The sequence below is a fragment of the Tachyglossus aculeatus genome, chromosome 21 (genome assembly GCF_015852505.1).
Source record: "Tachyglossus aculeatus isolate mTacAcu1 chromosome 21, mTacAcu1.pri, whole genome shotgun sequence".
Taxonomy (NCBI): Eukaryota; Metazoa; Chordata; class Mammalia; order Monotremata; family Tachyglossidae; genus Tachyglossus; species Tachyglossus aculeatus.
The window spans coordinates 2,128,290-2,146,154 of record NC_052086.1 but is presented as its reverse complement, the minus strand read 5'-3'; the positions used below and the strand labels follow the sequence as shown (position 1 = coordinate 2,146,154).

Sequence of the window (17,865 nt, the reverse complement as noted above, 5' to 3'; positions counted from 1 at the left end):
GCACCCCCAACTCCTGAATACACCCGCAGTGGCTCCGAGGGAAGACGAGATCGGGTTTGCCCCCCACCCCTTGACGCCCTGCTATTTCGCTTCACCCCAGAGGGAGAGGGGATGCCCAGGTTTTGTGCCCGCTGGCGTCTGCCAGCAGGACGTCCTGGCTCGAAACGCCAAGCACTGGGCACGGGTGGCCCAAGGAGGTCACAGCCTGGCACGGTTAGGCATGCACCCCCTAACACTGGTTTTGCTGGGCATAGCTACTGTTAGGACCCCTCCACCCCTACCTTGGCAGGCTTCCCCTTAGTATTAGCCCTAGAGCAAGGAAGACCAAGAGATGGGATCTCCAGAGCCCGTAATGGGCCAGGAGCAGCTGGTCATGGACGGACCTCCTGCTCCTTGCTTCCTTCTTTAGACTGGAAGCTCCCCCATGGGCAATGTGTCTTGTTCTTCTGATGAACAAGTGCTCAGTACAGAGCAGGGCACGCAGCGGGCACTCGATAAACACCATCACCGCTGAACAGCTTAGCTAGATACCCAGGACTCAACTCCTCCGACGGCACGACCGACAGGGTGGGGGCTCAAGGGGCCCCGGCTTGGTGCCCAACGCCAGGCGCCCGGGGAGTCACCGGGCCATCAGCCTGACCCAGTCCCTGCCCTCAAGGGGCTTAGTCGAAGCAGGGAGGACTGACAGGAAGGGACAAGCCTTCTCTAAGGGCCTCTGAACATTAATTCTGTTCTCAACTAACAATGAACAATCTGGACGGAAGTGAGGCTGGGGGAGGGGGTTTCCTGGTCCAACTGCTTGGATGGCTTTGCCCTCTCCTACCTCACCTTATTAGACTCCTACTACAACCCAGCACGCAGAGTTTGCTCCCCTAATGCTAACCTTCTCCCTGTACCTCGATCTCTATCTCACCACCAACCGCTCGCCCACATCCTGCCTCGGGCCTCGGGCCTCCCTCCTCCTTCACCCCAGACAATTACTCTTCCCCCTTCAAAGTCTTGTTGAAGACACGCCTCCTCCAAGAGGCCTTCTCTGACTAACACCTCCTTCCCCCTCCTCCATCTCTTCTGCATTGCCCTGACTTGCTCCCTTATTCACCCCCTCTCCCAGCCCTCCAACCCTTACGTCCGGATCTGTCACTTAATTATTTATTTTAAGGTCTGTCTCCCCTCCTCGACTGTAAGCTTGGGAATGTATCTGTTTATTGTTATAGTGTACTCTCCCAAGCGCTTAATGCAGTGCTCTGCACACAGTAAGCGCTCAATAAATAGGACTGACTGACTCCAGGGACATAAGTTACTCAGCCCCGGAAAGGGGTGGGCGGGAGGAACCCAGTCACCCCAGAAAAGGCCTGTGAACATTGGGAACCTCGGATAAGCTGCCCAACCGAAACATCCTTCCGCGGGCATCTCTCCATGCTTCAGAAACTTCCAAAGAGCTGCCCGTTCTTCTCTGCCTCATGCGAAAACACTTGACCCCTGGATTTAAGGCATTTCATCAGCTCTAGATGAAAGCAGGGTGTCCGCCAATTCTGTGTATTGTACTCTTCCAAGCGCCTAGTAGAGCGCTCTGCCCATAGTAAGCGCGACTGACTGATTGATGCTACTTATCCTCCCTGCTCTCCCATTACATCCCGGCTTGGGTTCTTCCAACCGCTCAAGTCAGACTCCTCTCTGTGCTTCTCGTCCCTCCCACCTCCGGCTGCCGCTCTCCCCAGCTCTGGTCTGTAACTCCCTCTCCTTCCGAATCTGCGAGACCCCCGTCCTCCCCATCTCCAGAGCCCTTCGGAAATCCTTCCTCCTCCAGAATCCTTCTTCCTCCTCATTTTTCTTCTCCCCAGGTCAAATCCCCTCAGCACTCCCCCGCCTACTCTGCATTTATTTTTACACGCGCACCCGCCCTTAACGCTTCCGAACACACCCCATCAGTTCCTCATGCTTCCTCGTCCAACTCATCCATTTTCCTTTCTCTCCATCAGTTTCTGAGTTAGTTGGTGCCCGTCTCCCCATGCTAGACTGTAGGCCCCTTAAGGGCAGAGATTCTGGATGCGCCCTATTGTACTCTTCCATTTTCCTTTCTCTCCATCAGTTTCTGAGTTAGTTGGTGCCCGTCTCCCCACGCTAGACTGTAGGCCCCTTAAGGGCAGAGATTCTGGATGCGCCCTATTGTACTCTTCCATTTTCCTTTCTCTCCATCAGTTTCTGAGTTATTTGGTGCCCGTCTCCCCACGCTAGACTGTAGGCCCCTTAAGGGCAGAGATTCTGGATGCGCCCTGTTGTACTCTTCCATTTTCCTTTCTCTCCATCTGTTTCTGAGTTATTTGGTGTCCGTCTCCCCACGCTAGACTGTAGGCCCCTTAAGGGCAGAGATTCTGGATGCGCCCTATTGTCCTCTTCCATTTTCCTTTCTCTCCATCAGTTTCTGAGTTATTTGGTGCCCGTCTCTTCACGCTAGACTGTCGGCCCCTTAAGGGCAGAGATTCCGGATGCGCCCTATTGTCCTCTTCCATTTTCCTTTCTCTCCATCAGTTTCTGAGTTAGTTGGTGCCCGTCTCCCCACACTAGACTGTAGGCCCCTTAAGGGCAGAGATTCTGGATGCGCCCTATTGTACTCTTCCATTTTCCTTTCTCTCCATCAGTTTCTGAGTTAGTTGGTGCCCGTCTCCCCACGCTAGACTGTAGGCCCCTTAAGGGCAGAGATTCTGGATGCGCCCTATTGTACTCTTCCATTTTCCTTTCTCTCCATCAGTTTCTGAGTTATTTGGTGCCCGTCTCCCCACGCTAGACTGTAGGCCCCTTAAGGGCAGAGATTCTGGATGCGCCCTGTTGTACTCTTCCATTTTCCTTTCTCTCCATCTGTTTCTGAGTTATTTGGTGCCTGTCTCCCCACGCTAGACTGTAGGCCCCTTAAGGGCAGAGATTCTGGATGCGCCCTATTGTCCTCTTCCATTTTCCTTTCTCTCCATCAGTTTCTGAGTTATTTGGTGCCCGTCTCTTCACGCTAGACTGTCGGCCCCTTAAGGGCAGAGATTCCGGATGCGCCCTATTGTACTCTTCCATTTTCCTTTCTCTCCATCAGTTTCTGAGTTAGTCGGTGCCCGTCTCCCCACGCTAGACTGTAGGCCCCTTAAGGGCAGAGATTCTGGATGCGCCCTATTGTACTCTTCCATTTTCCTTTCTCTAGATCAGTTTCTGAGTTAGTTGGTGCCCGTCTCCCCACGCTAGACTGTAGGCCCCTTAAGGGCAGAGATTCTGGATGCGCCCTATTGTACTCTTCCATTTTCCTTTCTCTCCATCTGTTTCTGCGTTATTTGGTGCCCGTCTCCCCACGCTAGACTGTAGGCCCCTTACGGGCAGAGATTCTGGATGCGCCCTATTGGACTCTTCCATTTTCCTTTCTCTCCATCAGTTTCCTAGTTGGTGCCCGTCTCCCCACACTAGATTGTAGGCCCCTTAAGGGCAGAGATTCTGCCTCTCACCCTACTGTACCCTTAGTACTGCTTCCTCCAGGTCCTCTGCACACGGTAGGCGCCCAGCGAATCCTAACAATTTGAAGAGCGACTTCAGTGCCGTGAACTCAGCAAACAATCCCCACATACGATTGACTGAAGAGACGACGGCGAGCGTCCTTCCATCCGCTGCCCAAAACAGAGCCGTCCACGGAAGGGGCAAGTTTTCCCGGTGAGTCTTAAGTTTAATGGCTTCCCGTACGGTCGAGGTCAGCAGGTGGGACCCATGCCAGGTGCCCTGCTTTAAGAAATCGGGCCGAAGCTGTTTCCTCAGCTCTGACCAACTGGCTACACCCTGCCCCTGGTTCCGGCTGACCTCCCTGGGCCACTGGGCCCAGGTGGAGCCCGGCTTCCTTACCACATCAGAGAAACTGAGGACAGCTGGGAAATGGAGCTCAGGCCAGGCAGTGGTAGCAGAGAATCAATGAACAGTACCTACTGACAGCTTACTCTGAGCATAGCATTATAATAATAATAATAATTGGCATTTATTAAGCGCTTACTATGTGCAAAGCACCGTTCTAAGCGCTGGGGGGGGGGGGGGGATACAGGGTGATCAGGTTGTCCCACGTGGGGCTCACAGTCTTAATCCCCCTTTTACAGATGAGGTAACTGAGGCTCAGAGAAGTGAAATGACTTGCCCAAGATCACACAGCAGACATGTGGCGGAGCCGGGATTCGAACCCATGACCTCTGACTCCAAAGCCCGTGCTCTTTCCACTGAGCCATGTAAAATAATAATAATAATAATGGCATTTGTTAAGCGCTTACTATCTGCAAAGCACTGTTCTAAGAGCTGGGGGGGATACAATAATAATAATAATGATGGCATTTATTAAGCGCTTACCATGTGCAAAGCACTGTTCTATGCGCTGGGGAAGTTACAAGGTGGTCACGGGGGGCTCACAGTCTTAATCCCCATTTTACAGATGAGGGAACTGAGGCCCAGAGAATAATAATAATAATAATGATGGCATTTATTAAGCGCTTACTATGTGCAAAGCACTGTTCTAAGCGCTGGGGAAGTTAAAAGGTGGTCACGGGGGGGCTCACAGTCTTAATCCCCATTTTACAGATGAGGGAACTGAGGCCCAGAGAATAATAATAATGATGGCATTTATTAAGCGCTTACTATGTGCAAAGCACTGTTCTAAGCACTGGGGAGGTCACAAGGAGATCAGGTTGTCCCACGGGGGGCCCATTTTACAGATGAGGTCACTAAGGCCCACAGAAGTGAAGTGACTTGTCCAAAGTCACAGAGCTGACAACCGGCGGAGCCGGGATTTGAACCCATCAGTAGAGATGCAGCGTGGCTCAGTGGAAAGAGCCTGGGCTTTGGAGTCAGAGGTCATGGGTTCAAATCCCAGCTCCACCACTTGTCAGCTGTGTGACTTTGGTCAAGTCAGTTAACTTCTCTGGGCCTCAGTTACCTCATCTGGAAGGTGATCAGGTTGTCCCACGTGGGGCTCACAGTCTTAATCCCCATTTTACAGATGAGGGAACTGAGGCCCAGAGAAGTGAAGTGACTTGCCCAGAGTCACACAGCTGACAGTTGGCGGAGCCGGAATTCGAACCCATGACCTCTGACTCTCAAGCCCAGGCTCTTTCCAGTGAGCCACGCTGCTTCTCAATTTAGAATATAATAATAATAATAATGATGGCATTTATTAAGCGCTTACTATGTGCAAAGCACTGTTCTAAGCGCTGGGGGGGGGATACAAGGTGATCAGGTTGTCCCACGTGGGGCTCCATCCCCGTTTTACAGATGAGGGAACTGAGGCCCAGAGAAGTTAAGTGACTTAACCAAAGTCACACAGCTGACAAATTGGCGGAGCCGAATTTGAACCCCTGACCTCTGACTCCAAAGCCAGTGCTCTTTCCACTGAGCCATGCAGCTTCTCGTCAAATAAGCAAGTGAGGTATTTCCATTAGCGTGGAAACTCCTTGTGGGTGGGGAGACAGGAAAGTATTTACAAAAGGAGTAATGAAAATGAATAACTGTCTGAAGGATTAAATAAATGCATATGCCTAGTGCTGGGGGTCAGTATAAAATAAGTACTTAGGGCTCAGGAACGCTGATGGATTATTTGATTTGGGATATTGGGAATTAATCAGGGAAGGCTTGTTGGAGGAGGGCTTTGCTTAAGGGGAGAGTTAGGGTCTCTGTTCGTATTTGGGTGGGCAGAGAGTGTGGTTTTTTTTGGTATTTGTTAAGCACTTACTATATGCCAGGCACTTTTCTAAGCGCTGGGGTAAATACAAGTGATAATGAGGTTGGACACAGTCCAATTTAGGGTTCATAGTCTTAATCCCCATTTTACAGATGAGGTACAGAGAAGTGATGTGACTGGCCCAAGGTCATTCCTTCGTTCAATCGTATTTATTGAGCACTGTGTGCAAAATATTGTACGAAGCACTTGGAAGAGTACAACACAACAACACAGTAACATACTCCCTTCCCACAACAAGCTCAGTGTAGAGGTCACTTAATACCATAATTATTATTACTGTTGTTGGTTTCTTTTTAAAGTTGTGACAGTCCCAGCCCTCCGGGCACTTTCAATCTCATGAAAGGAAAATAGGGCTGAACGCTAGGGTGGGACGGGCAGACTGACTTCCGTGTGAACCCCCCCACGGCCTCTGGCCCCTTCTGTGTGTGTTGGCTTTTGTCAGGCCGGCCCGATGAGCCTCTCTCAACTCCTGTCTCCCCTAAAAGCCTGTTTTTCCCACTTCCCTCCTCCAGCCCAAGTCAAGCGGTTGACTGGCCTGACCCCTTAACGGAGCAGTCCTTGGGCCAGAGCTTCCCGCTTGTCTCCTGCATTCCTTGTTCGCTCTCTCTTCCCCCTTCCCTGCTGCCCAACTTCCAAGTTGAGCTCTACCACGGCAGGGACTTGCCCCCCAACTTCCTAACTGGCAGATCTCCACTCTCTCCATCTTCAAAACCCCCCTGAAACTCCACCTCCTCCAGGAGGCCTTCTCCCATTCAGCTCTCCTATTTTCCCCCCCAGTGCCCATTCCAGAACTTCCAGACCTCACAGACAACCCTCTTCTGTAACCGCTCTGTACATATCCCGGTGCTCCACCACTAAAACACACATCCCTCTCCCCCTTCCCTTCTTGCTCCTCCTTCCTCTCCCCCTCGTCCGCCTCTCCATCCCCCCGTCTTACCTCCTTCCCTTCCCCACAGCACCTGTATATATGTATATATGTTTGTACATATTTATTACTCTATCTACTGTATTTATTTTATTTTGTTAACATGTTTGGTTTTGTTCTCTGTCTCCCCCTTCTAGACTGTGAGCCCACTGTTGGGTGGGGACTGTCTCTATATGTTGCCAACTTGTACTTCCCAAGCACTTAATACAGTGCTCTGCACACGGTAAGTGCTCAATAAATACGATTGATTGATTGATTGATTGCTCCTGTTGACGAATCTTGGGAGCGACCGTCTACCCGGCTAGACGCTAAACTCCCTGAGGGCAGGGAGTATCCACCAGGCTCACTGCTTTTACTCTCGTGTTTAGTACAGTGCCCTACACCTAGCAGGGACTTGACTGCACCCCAAGGAGGGACTTTTGGAAGGTCTGTGCGTACCCGGTTGGGGGTTCTCCAGGATGTTGGGGGACCCATCACTGCTGCACCTCACAGGCTCTCAAAGGGGGACGAGAGCCCCTCTCCAGCCCTCTGCCCAGGTGAGAGCCACAAGCGCTATTCGATGAGGTGACGGACACAAAGTTCCCCGGGAAACTCCCTTGCTCCATGGCCTGACTCCGACCCCTCTCCGGCCCAGCTGAGCCTCTGCACGGAGCCGGGATTCCCACCCGGAAGGGAACGGCGGTCGGTCCAACCCTCTGGGAAGAACCCAGCCGTGCTTACCAGAACTCAGTGGCCAGACCCGTCCACGTCGACTGCCACCGGGCAATCCTTGCCCACGGGGGTCACGCCTCCCCCTCACCTCGCGACCCCCACGGTGCATCAACCCGGTAAATACCTGTGGCATCTGCTGTCCGCCCAAAGGGATGGTGCTCGGCGGGGTGGTGGATGGCGCGGTGGCGGGAGGGAACCGTGGTCTGATTTGCATCCCGCCTCGGGCCATGGCTGCGGTGATCATCTTTGAGGACAGAGGGACAACGGACAGGGTGATCGCAAAACGAGAAATGCAGTCACCGGCGGGTTGCGGGGAAGCACATGCAGCCTCGGGCGGGGAGGATGGGGAGGGAGGTGCGGGAGAGGAGCCGTCCCCCCGGGGGATGACTTTGTGGCTTGGGGGGGGTCCCCATCCTCCTCCTCCACCCCCAGCAGCAGCAAGGCCGCAGTCTAGAACCCAGGACAGGGCCCGGTCGCTGGACTCAGAAACGTGCAGGGAGGACTGGGGGGGCCAGAAAGGTATGGCTAGTCGGGGCTGCCCCGTTCCCAGTCGGGGCGACTGGAAGCGTTTTCTCCATTGACGGTGGGATCAGAAATTCCGACCGAAGACTGCTGTCGGGGCTGCTCAGAGCCAGTTTCCAGCCCAGGACACTAACCACCGGACTAACCTCTCTCCCCAGGTCCACTAAAAGTCTCTGGAGGTCAGAGATGGGGAGAAGAACCCTCCAATAATGCCAGACCAGACCCGGCCCAGGTGAGGATGCTTTATTTCCTGCTCCCCAAGGAAATGAATCCCCACGTCCTTCCACCGGAGGGATCTCTTTGGGACAGAGAGGGTGGGACCACAGTCCTTTCCCTCTTTTCAAAAATCCTTAGGGGTGAAAATATTTGTGGGATTTTTTCTTTGCCTCTTAAAGGGAAAGAAAAAAACACTGCTGTGTGACCTCGGGCAAATCACTTCAGTTCTCTGAACCTCAGTTACCTTACCTGTAAAATGGGGATTGCTACCGTGAGCCCCACTGGGACAGGAACTGTATCCAACCCAATTTGCTTGTATAGTAATAATGGTATTTGTTAAGCACTTACTCTGTGCCAAGTACTGTTCTAAGCACTGGGTTAGAAACAAGATAATCAGTTTGTCCCACGTGGGGCTCACAGTCTTCATCCCCATTTTATAGATGAGGTCACCGAGGCACAGAGAAGCTTAGTGACTTGCCTAAGGCCACACAGCAGACAAGTGGCAGAGCAGGGATTAAAACCCACGACCTCTGGCTCCCCAGTGCAGGCTATTATCATTAGGCCACGCTGCTTCTCTAATCCACCCTAGCGCTTAGTACAGTACCTGGCACATAGGAAGCGCTTAAAAAATACCATCTTTATTATTATTTATTATTAGTGGGAAGACTTAATCTTAGTCCTTCCCCTTGCCTGCTGTGTGACTTTGTGCAAGTCACTAAGCTTCTCTGTGCCTCAGATTCATCTGTAATATGGGGATAATAATGATGGTGTTTGTTAAGCGTTTACTACATGCCAAGCACTGTTCTAAGCACCGGCACTGTTCTAAGTTATTTCACTTAGACTGAGCCCCATGCAGGACAGGGATTGTACCCAATCTGATTACCTTATAACTATCCCAATCAATCAATCAATCATATTTATTGAGCGCTTACTGTGTGCAGAGCACTGTACTAAGCGCTTGGGAAGTACAAGTTGGCAACATATAAAGTCCCTACCCAATAGTGGTATCCCAGTGCCTGCCACATAATATGTGCTTAACAAATGCCACCATTATTATTATCGGGCATCAGGCAATACCGGGCATGAGAATCAATCAATCAATCAATCGTATTTATTGAGCGCTTACTATGTGCAGAGCACTGTACTAAGCGCTTGGGAAGTACAAATAGGCATCATTTGAGAAGCAGCGTGGCTCAATGGAAGGAGCAAGGGCTTTTGAGTCGGAGGTCATGGGTTCAAATCCCGGCTCCGCCAGTTGTCAGCTGTGGGCAAGTCACTTAACTTCTCTGGGCCTCAGTGACCTCATCTGTAAAATGGGGATGAAGACTGCGAGCCCCTCGTGGGACAACCTGCTCACCTTGTAATCCCCAGCGCTTAGAACAGCGCTTTGCACATAGTAAGTGCTTAATAAATGCAATTATTATTATTATTATTATCAGGCGCTGAGTGCCAGTTTGTTGGAAAAAATGTGGAGACATTCTGAGTCAAGAAACATCCTTAGCTAATCTTCAGGGAGGGATTAGGGGGTGCTGATTAGGGGGTTGATACCACTGGGAATGCTTGCAATAGGAGAGAGGAGAGGTCACCCTGTCAGCTTCCAAGTCGCGTGCTTAGTGCTTCCAAAATGAAGCTCTTTGTGGGCAGGGAATGTGTCTGTTTCAGTGTACCTTCCCAAGCGTTTAGTACGGTGCTCCGCACATGGTAAGCGCTCAATAAATATGAATGACACATCAAACTGTCCCATCCCTGTGGGCTGGCGGGGAAGCGGGAGCCTCCTCGTGTTCCTTATTGAGGAGGGAAGGATGTAGCGGGAGGGAAAGGGGTGGGGACAGGGTGCCCCTCTCGGGGAGGTGGGTGTCCCGATTTAACGGGGTGAGGCATCCAACAGCGAGGTTCCAGATGGGGAAAGCGCTTAGGACAGTGCTCTGCGCACAGTAGCGCTCAATAAATATGATTGAATGAATGAAGTTATGCATGTACTTAATGCCGTTCAAAGAAATCAAATTAAAACTATCCACACAGCAAAGACTTGGGCAGGAAAAGTGGATACTGGCAGAAGGACAAACAAAAAACATCCAACGGACAGCCTGGAGGTTAGTTTTGATGACCGCAGGGTAGCCGAGGACCCTCTTCCTTCTGGGTAGAGAAGGTTGGGGACCAGCAGGCCTCTCTCACCCGTGCATGCTCCAAATCCATCCGGCATGCCACGGCCACGAGTGCACACATGGGCAAGCCAGAGAGTGCAGCCTGGTGTGACACAACGCGGAGGGTGAAGGTTAACGCAGTACAACCCTCTCAGACCTTGGGGCAGCTGGGGCTGGGCTTCTATGGTGGGATCACCCTGATCTGGAGCGGAGAGGGATGGGATCGCCTGATCCGGAGGGGAGAGGGGCTCAAGCGAGGGTCGGGTTGAACCGATGGGACCTTCAAGAGGCTGCATCTCTTGCTCCACTATCAAAGTTTGAGGCCACGATTTTGTCATGTTTTCTACCGAGGCTTCTCCCTCTCTCCGGGATCCCCGCTCCGTCGCCCGCTCTCCCTTCCACCCGATCTTTCCCAAGTCCTTTTAAGCTTCTATCTCCCCAGCTCTCCCCTCCTCCTTCCCCTATTCCCAACCAGCCACTTCTGCCTTCCCTTCTTGCTCCCTTCCCATTCTCCTGGCCGCCCTTCCTCCCTGCTCCCATTTTTGCCTTCCACGGTTCCTTTTCCTGATCCTCTCTCCGCCTCCCCTCGTCTTCTGTCCAGCCTCCTGGCTCCCTCCGACCCCACTAACACTCTCCTCTCTGGCCCCCACCCTCCTCCTCCATCACCATCGTCCCGGGGGCCTCTTGACCGGCTGCTGCCCCAGGCCACAAGGTCCCTTTTGGTTCCCTCGACTTCTCCGGGCCCAGGCTTTCTGGGTTCTAATCCCGGCTCCCGCACCTGCCTGTTCTGTGACCTTGGACAAGTCGCTTCACCTCTCTGGGCCTCAGTTACCTCATTTGTAAAATGGGGATTAAGACTAGTATGTTTGGTTTTGTTCTCTGTCTCCCCCTTTTAGACTGTGAGCCCACTGTTGGGTAGGGACTGTCTCTATATGTTGCCAATTTGTACTTCCCAAGCGCTTAGTACAGTGCTCTGCACATAGTAAGCGCTCAATAAATACGATTGATGATGATGATGATGACTGCAGGAACTATGGAGTAGCACAACCTTACGCCCAACCTGGTTGGCTTGATCCACTCCCCCTTCCCTACTGTCCAGAAGTGATTTCAGTTTTTGTTTGCCCTGGTAGACTGTACCTTCCAGGGCAAGGATCGTTTCTTCCAATTCAATTGGACTCTCCCAAGCGCTTAGTACAGCGCTCTGCATGTGCCGGCCCCCGATCGCTCCTACCGATTAAGCATAGGATTTTCCTGAGGCTTTGGACTTTGTTCCTCCTGTTCCAGGTCACTCCAAGCCAGGGAGGAGTTAGCCAGACCTTCCTCCGAAAGCGGAAATCTGGGTCGACTAAAGGGAGAGTGCCCACCAGCTCTGTCATACTGTATTCTCCCATCGGCTCTGCACGCGGTAAGTGCTCACTAGATACCACCGACTGACTGACTAGACCTGGAGGTGGAGAGGCACGTGAGGGCAGCTGGGTGAGAGGGGAAGATTCCCTTTTAAACTTGCGGGGCTTGATCTCGCCAACGTCCCGCCCGCTGAGCGAAGCCCGGCGTTGGGCAACCGCAGGGGGCTCAGATACCCACCCGGCCACGTTGCCGAGTTCCCTGGCCACGCACAGCCAAGGAGACAGGGTCGCCCCAGGAACCCGACGGCAAAGTCACCGATGATGAGTTTTCCCTGTCGGCGCCTGAGGAAGGTCAGTGGGGACTGACGGACCCCGTCCACCGCCCTGCGGACTGTCCCCGGTTGGACAGGAGTGACCCGGGGGTCTCAGCCGATACTTTCACGCTCAAGGGTGGCACTGATGCCCCGGGAGATTGTGCCCTGCTTCGCTGCCTCTGGCACCTACAGGGCCTGCTAGCATTTCTCCTTGTGCCTGTTTTCGGCATCCCCCAGGAGATTGGAAGCTTCTCGGGGGCAGGGATTGTTGGTCTTGAGGGGCGGCCCCCGAGCATCCCCTCTCCCCATCCACTGCCCGAGGCCATGGTGTTGGGGGGGGCGGTGGGGAGGTTTGGGCAGGGGCTTCCCCCCGATGTGGAAGCCCCCAGACGTGGCCCCTTGGTCGCCAGAACCGGCTTTTGGCCCCCAGAAGAAACCCGCACCTACAAGCCCAGGGGAGGGTTAGCTTTGCCACCTTGGACCCAGCGAGAGCTGACGAGCGGAGAAAGGGAGATGCCATCCACCGCCAGAATAATAATAATAATAATGATGGCATTTATTAAGTGCTTACTATGTGCAAAGCACCGTTCTAAGCGCTGGGGATGTTACAAGGTGATCAGGTTGTCCCACGTGGGGCTAAGTCTCAATCCCCATTTTACAGATGAGGTAACTGAGGCACAGAGAAGTTAAGTGACTTGCCCAAAGTCACACAGCTGACAACTGGCGGAGCCGGGGTTTGAACCCATGACCTCTGCCTCCAAAGCCCGGGCTCTTCTCCACCGAGCCACGCTGCTTCTCAGAATGGGCCACCGGGCTGAGCCGGTCTCTCGGCACAGGGATGGGGAAGGAGAAGGGAGAGGATCCGGCTCGGAACCAGGAGAGGAAGGAGGAGAGCTCCCGGAGCGGGCTTGGGAGTCGGAGGAGGTGGGTTCTAATCCTGGCTCCACCACTTGTCTGCTGTGTGACCAGGGCAAGTCACTTCCCTTCTCTGGGCCTCAGTTACCTCACCTGGAAAATGGGGACTGAGACTGTGAACCCCACATGGGACTTGTATCCACCCCAGCGCTTAGAACAGTGCCTGGCACGCAGTAAGCGCTTAACACCATCATTATTATTATTATTGATATTTTCTTCTCTTGCAGGCAGCCCAGAGAGCCGCTCCCCAGGCTTCAGTGTGACTGGCAAAAAGGAACTGAAGAGAGGCTGGGTCACTCGGTGAATTCACCAGCCCGGTTCGGACAAGAGCGACGGGGGAGGCCGCGAAAACGCTCCAGTGGGGTCCCCCGCATTTGGTCCACGCCGGAAAACATGCAGGGGAGGAGGAGGAGAAGCAGAACCTGCGTCCCACCACAAATGCCAGAGTCCCTCGCCCCCGAGACGAGGCCAACCGTCAGAGGCTGAAGTCCAGGCCTCAGGTGTGCATGCGCGGGCTTCTTACCTGTCCGCCGGAGGCTACGATCTGGGCAGTTTGGGCTGCCTGGGCCGCCGCCGCCGCCGCCACCGCCGCCTGCTGCTGCTGCTGCACTTGCTGCTGGGCCTGTTGTTGCTGCTGCGCCTGCTGCTGCTGTTGCGCCTGCTGCTGCGCCTGCTGCTGCTGCTGCACCTGCTGCTGCGCCTGCTGCTGCTGAGCCTGCTGCGCCTGCTGCTGCTGCTGCTGCGCCTGCTGCTGCTGCTGCGCCTGCTGCTGCTGCTGCTGCACTATATGAGCTCTGACCTGCAGGCCGGAACGGCAGGTGGAGTAAACCGCCCGGCCGGCCGAGGACCTGGGTTCTAATCCCGGCTCCGCCTCTTGCCTGCTGCGTGATCTTGGGCGGGTAACTTCTCTCGGCCTCAGTTTCCTCGCAAAATGAGGATGGAAGTGCCTGTCCTCCCTCCAACTTGGACTGTGAGTACCATGCGGGTCAGGGACCGTGTCTGACCTAATTATACCTATCCTAGAGCTTAGAAGGGTGTCTGACACGTAGTAAGCGCTGAATGAATACCTCAAAAAAACCCAGGGTTGCCCCTGACGTGCTTTTTTTTAATGGTGTTTATTAAGCGCTTACTACGTGCAAACCACTGTCAAGGCAAGGCCCCAAGCCGGAGTTACCCCGTCATGACACTGAATGGGGAGGAACTTTTGTGTCTGGTTCTCTTCACTACAGAGGAAGGGGAGGCCCAGTGGGCCAAAACCAGGCCCCACCCCACCTGCCCTCGCCCATCCTGGCCAGCCCTGGCCCACCGTGGCTACTGGGCATGACTGGCCAGCTAAGGTGGCTCCTTCTTGCTGGAGGAAAGGCGGGCACAAGGCCTGAGGGGAGGGCACAGGCGTTGGAAGGATCGGGGAAGGCAGTCTGCAGTAGAGAAGCAGCGTGGCTCAATGGAAAGAGCCTAGGCTTTGGAGTCAGAGGTCATGGGTTCAAATCCGGGCTCGCTCACAAATCAGCTGTGTGACTTTGGGCATGTCACTTCACTTCTGTGGGCCTCAGCGACCTCATCTGGAAAATGGGGATTAGGAGTGTGAGCCCCTTTGGGACAACGTGATCACCTTGTAACCTCTCCAGCGCTTAGAAGAGTGCTTTGCACATAGTAAGCGCTTAATAAATGCCCTTATTACTATTATTAGGTGGGGACTAACAGCAATCCCCTCTGTCTTCCCCCCCCACCTTAAAAAACAAAACGGGTGACAGACCCTGACAGCTCTAAAAAGATCACCGTCCCCTCTTCCTGCATTTACGGTCTTGCATCTCCCCCTTGACAAGGGGAAGGCTGATTTTGGGGTCACTCACGTGCATGGCTTGGATCTGCTGTTTGGTGAACAGCATCTGCCCGGAGATGGCTTGGGCGGGACTGACCAGTGGCTGGGTCTGGGCCTGGGGGGGGAGTTGCGGCTGTTGGCCTTGAGCCGCCTGCTGCTGCTGCTGCTGCTGCTGCTGCTGATGCATCTGCTGCAGCTGTTGCTGCATTGCTTGGGAGGGCGGGGGCGGCGGCTGCTGCTGCTGCTGCTGCAGGGCCTGCTGCTGCAGAGCCGCCTGCTGCTGCTGCTGTTGCATCGGTTGTTGCTGCACCTGCAGAGCCGCCTGCTGCTGCTGCTGCTGCTGCAGCTGAAACTGAGCGATGCGCTGGAGCTGCTGCTGCTGCTGCTGTTGCTGCTGGATCTGCAGAAAACACCCAGGAGTTGGTCAGAGGCGAAGCGCCGGAGTTGGGTAGGCGCGGGATGGGGCAGTCGTATTTAGTGAGCGCTTACCGTGGGCCCAGCACTGTACTAAGCACTTGGGTCCCGGGTGGCTGGTGGTTAGGGAAACCTGAAAGGTGACTCTCCCCATGGATGCCCCGGCTCTACCGCCTCCTCCTCTTCCGAATACCCTGTACCCTCGCCCCCTCCTAACTAACCTCCCCGATTTCCTATTCCAGCCCAGCCCGCCCACTCTGCTCCCCTCACGCCAACCTACTCATTGTACCTCCATCTCGTCTATCTCGCCGCTGACCTCTCCGCCACATCCCACCCCTGCCCTGGCTCGCCCTCCCTCTTCATATCCAACGGACGATCGCTCGCCTCATTTTCAAAGCCTTAGTTATAAAGCGCATCGCTTCCAACTAGGCCATCATTTCCTCTCCTCGCACTCCCTTCTATGTCACCCTTCCACTTGGATCTGCATCCCTATCCCACCCCTCCCTCAGTCCCACGGCATTTATGTCCATATCCGTAATTTATTTCTTTATATTAACGTCTGCATTCATTCATTCATTCAATCATATTTATTGAGCACTTACAGTGTAGAAAGAACAATTCGGCAACAGACACAATCCCTACCCAACAACGGGTTCCACCCTAGACTGTAGCTCTCTGTGGGCAGTGTCTACCAACTCTGTTACATTGTACTCTTCCGAGCCCTTACCACAGTGCTCGACACCCAGTAAGCGCTCAATAAATGTGACTGACTGAGAGTGTGGTGTAGATATCCTCCCGGGGTCCCCTGCACCCCAATAACCTGGGCACTTCAGGCTCAAGGTCCAGTGGGACAGCAGGGCCCTACAGCCCGGTTCCAAACTGGCACTGTTACGATCTTCATCGAATCCGTACTCTGTACCCGCCCCCCCCCCCCCCCCCCCCCCCCCCCCCCCCCCGCCCCCACTAGCGCTTAGAACAGTGCTTGGCACATAGTAAGTGCGTAACAAATGCCATCATTATCATTATTGAGAAGCCTCAGTTCCCTCAATGGGGATGAAGGCTTTGAGCCCCCCGGGGGACACCCTGATGACCCTGGAGAAGCAGCGTGGCTCAGTGGAAAGAGCCCGGGCTTTGGAGTCAGTGGTCGGGGGTTCAAATCCCGGCTCTGCCAATTGTCAGCTGTGTAACTTTGGGCAAGTCACTTCACTTCTCTCTGCCTCAGTTACCTCATCTGTAAAATGGAGATTGACTGTGAGCCCCCCGTGGGACAACCTGATCACCTTGTAACCTCCCCAGTGCTTAGAACAGTGCTTTGCACGGAGTAAGCGCTTAATAAATGCCATCATTATTATTATTACCTAGCCTCGCGCCTACCAAAATTCCTCTGCCGTAGGACCACCCGATCCTATTCTATTTCTTTGGCCCAAAAACCGCCAATGCTGAATAACTCCTGGTGAAGTTGAGGGGAGGGGATAATAATAATAATAATAATGGCATTTGTTAAGCTCTTACTATGTGCCAAGCACTGTCTGCTGTGTGACCTTGGGCAAGTCCCTTCCTTCCTCTCCCACTCATCCCCCCTCCATCCCCCCATCTTACCTCCTTCCCTTCCCCACAGCACCTGTATATATGTATATACGTTTGTACATATTTGTTACTCTATTTATTTATTAATTTTACTTGTACGTATCTATTCTATTTATTTTATTTTGTTAGTATGTTTGGTTTTGTTCTCTGCCTCCCCCTTTTAGACTGTGAGCCCGCTGTTGGGTAGGGACTGTCTCTCTATGTTGCCAACTTGGACTTCCCAAGCGCTTAGCACAGTGCTCTGCACACAGTAAGCGCTCAATAAATACGATTGATGATGAAGTCACTTAACTTCTCTGAGCCTCAGTTACCTGATCTGTAAAAAGGAGGATTTAGACTGTGAGCCCCACGTGGGACAACTTGATCACATTGTATCCCCCCCAGCGCTTAGAACAGTGCTTTACACATAGTAAGCGCTTAACAAATGCCATCATTATTATTATTATTATTCTAAGCACTGGGGAGGATACAAGGTGATCAGGTTGTCCCCCATGGGGTTCACAGTCTTCATCCCCATTTTCCAGACATATCTATTCTATTTATTTTATTTTGTGAGTATGTTTGGTTTTGTTCTCTGTCTCCCCCTTTTCGACTGTGAGCCCACTGCTGGGTAGGGACTGTCTCTATATGTTGCCAGCTTGTATCATCATTATCAATCGCATTTATTGAGCGCTTACTATGTGCAGAGCTCTGTACTAAGCGCTTGGGAAGTACAAATTGGCAAATAAAATAAATAGAATAGATATGTACAAATAAAATAGAGTAATAAATATGTACAAACATATATTCAGGTGCTGTGGGGAAGGGAAGGAGGTAAGATGGCGGGGATGGAGAGGGGGACTAAGCGCTTGTACTTCCCAAGCGCTTAGTACAGTGCTCTGCACATAGTAGTAATAATAATAATAATAATAATAATGATGGCATTTGTTAAGCGCTTACTATGTGCAAAGCACTGTTCTAAGCGCTGGGGGGGATACAGTGTGATCAAGTTGTCCCACGTGGGGCTCACAGTCTTAATCCCCATTTTTACAGATGAGGTAACTGAGGCTCAGAGAAGTTAAGTGACTTGCCCAAGGTCACCCAGCAGACTTGTGGTGGAGCTGGGATTCGAACCCATGACCTCTGACTCCAAAGCCCGTGCTCTTTCCACTGAGCCACGCTGCTTCTCTAAGTAAGCGCTCAATAAATACGATTGATGATGAGGGAACT

General features: G+C 53.0%; 1 protein-coding gene across 1 annotated transcript in view; it reads right to left on the bottom strand.

Annotated features, from left to right (window-relative positions):
* Positions 1–17,865, bottom strand: part of MED15 (mediator complex subunit 15) — a 43,831-nt gene that overhangs the window by 11,389 nt on the left and 14,577 nt on the right. Inside the window, exons 7-10 of the mRNA XM_038762337.1 lie at positions 14,687–15,055; positions 13,597–13,632; positions 13,357–13,419; positions 7,501–7,620 (exon numbers count right to left, since the gene is read on the bottom strand). Of these exons, the coding sequence (XP_038618265.1) occupies positions 7,501–7,620; positions 13,357–13,419; positions 13,597–13,632; positions 14,687–15,055 (588 nt within the window). The remainder of the gene's footprint in view (positions 1–7,500; positions 7,621–13,356; positions 13,420–13,596; positions 13,633–14,686; positions 15,056–17,865) is intronic.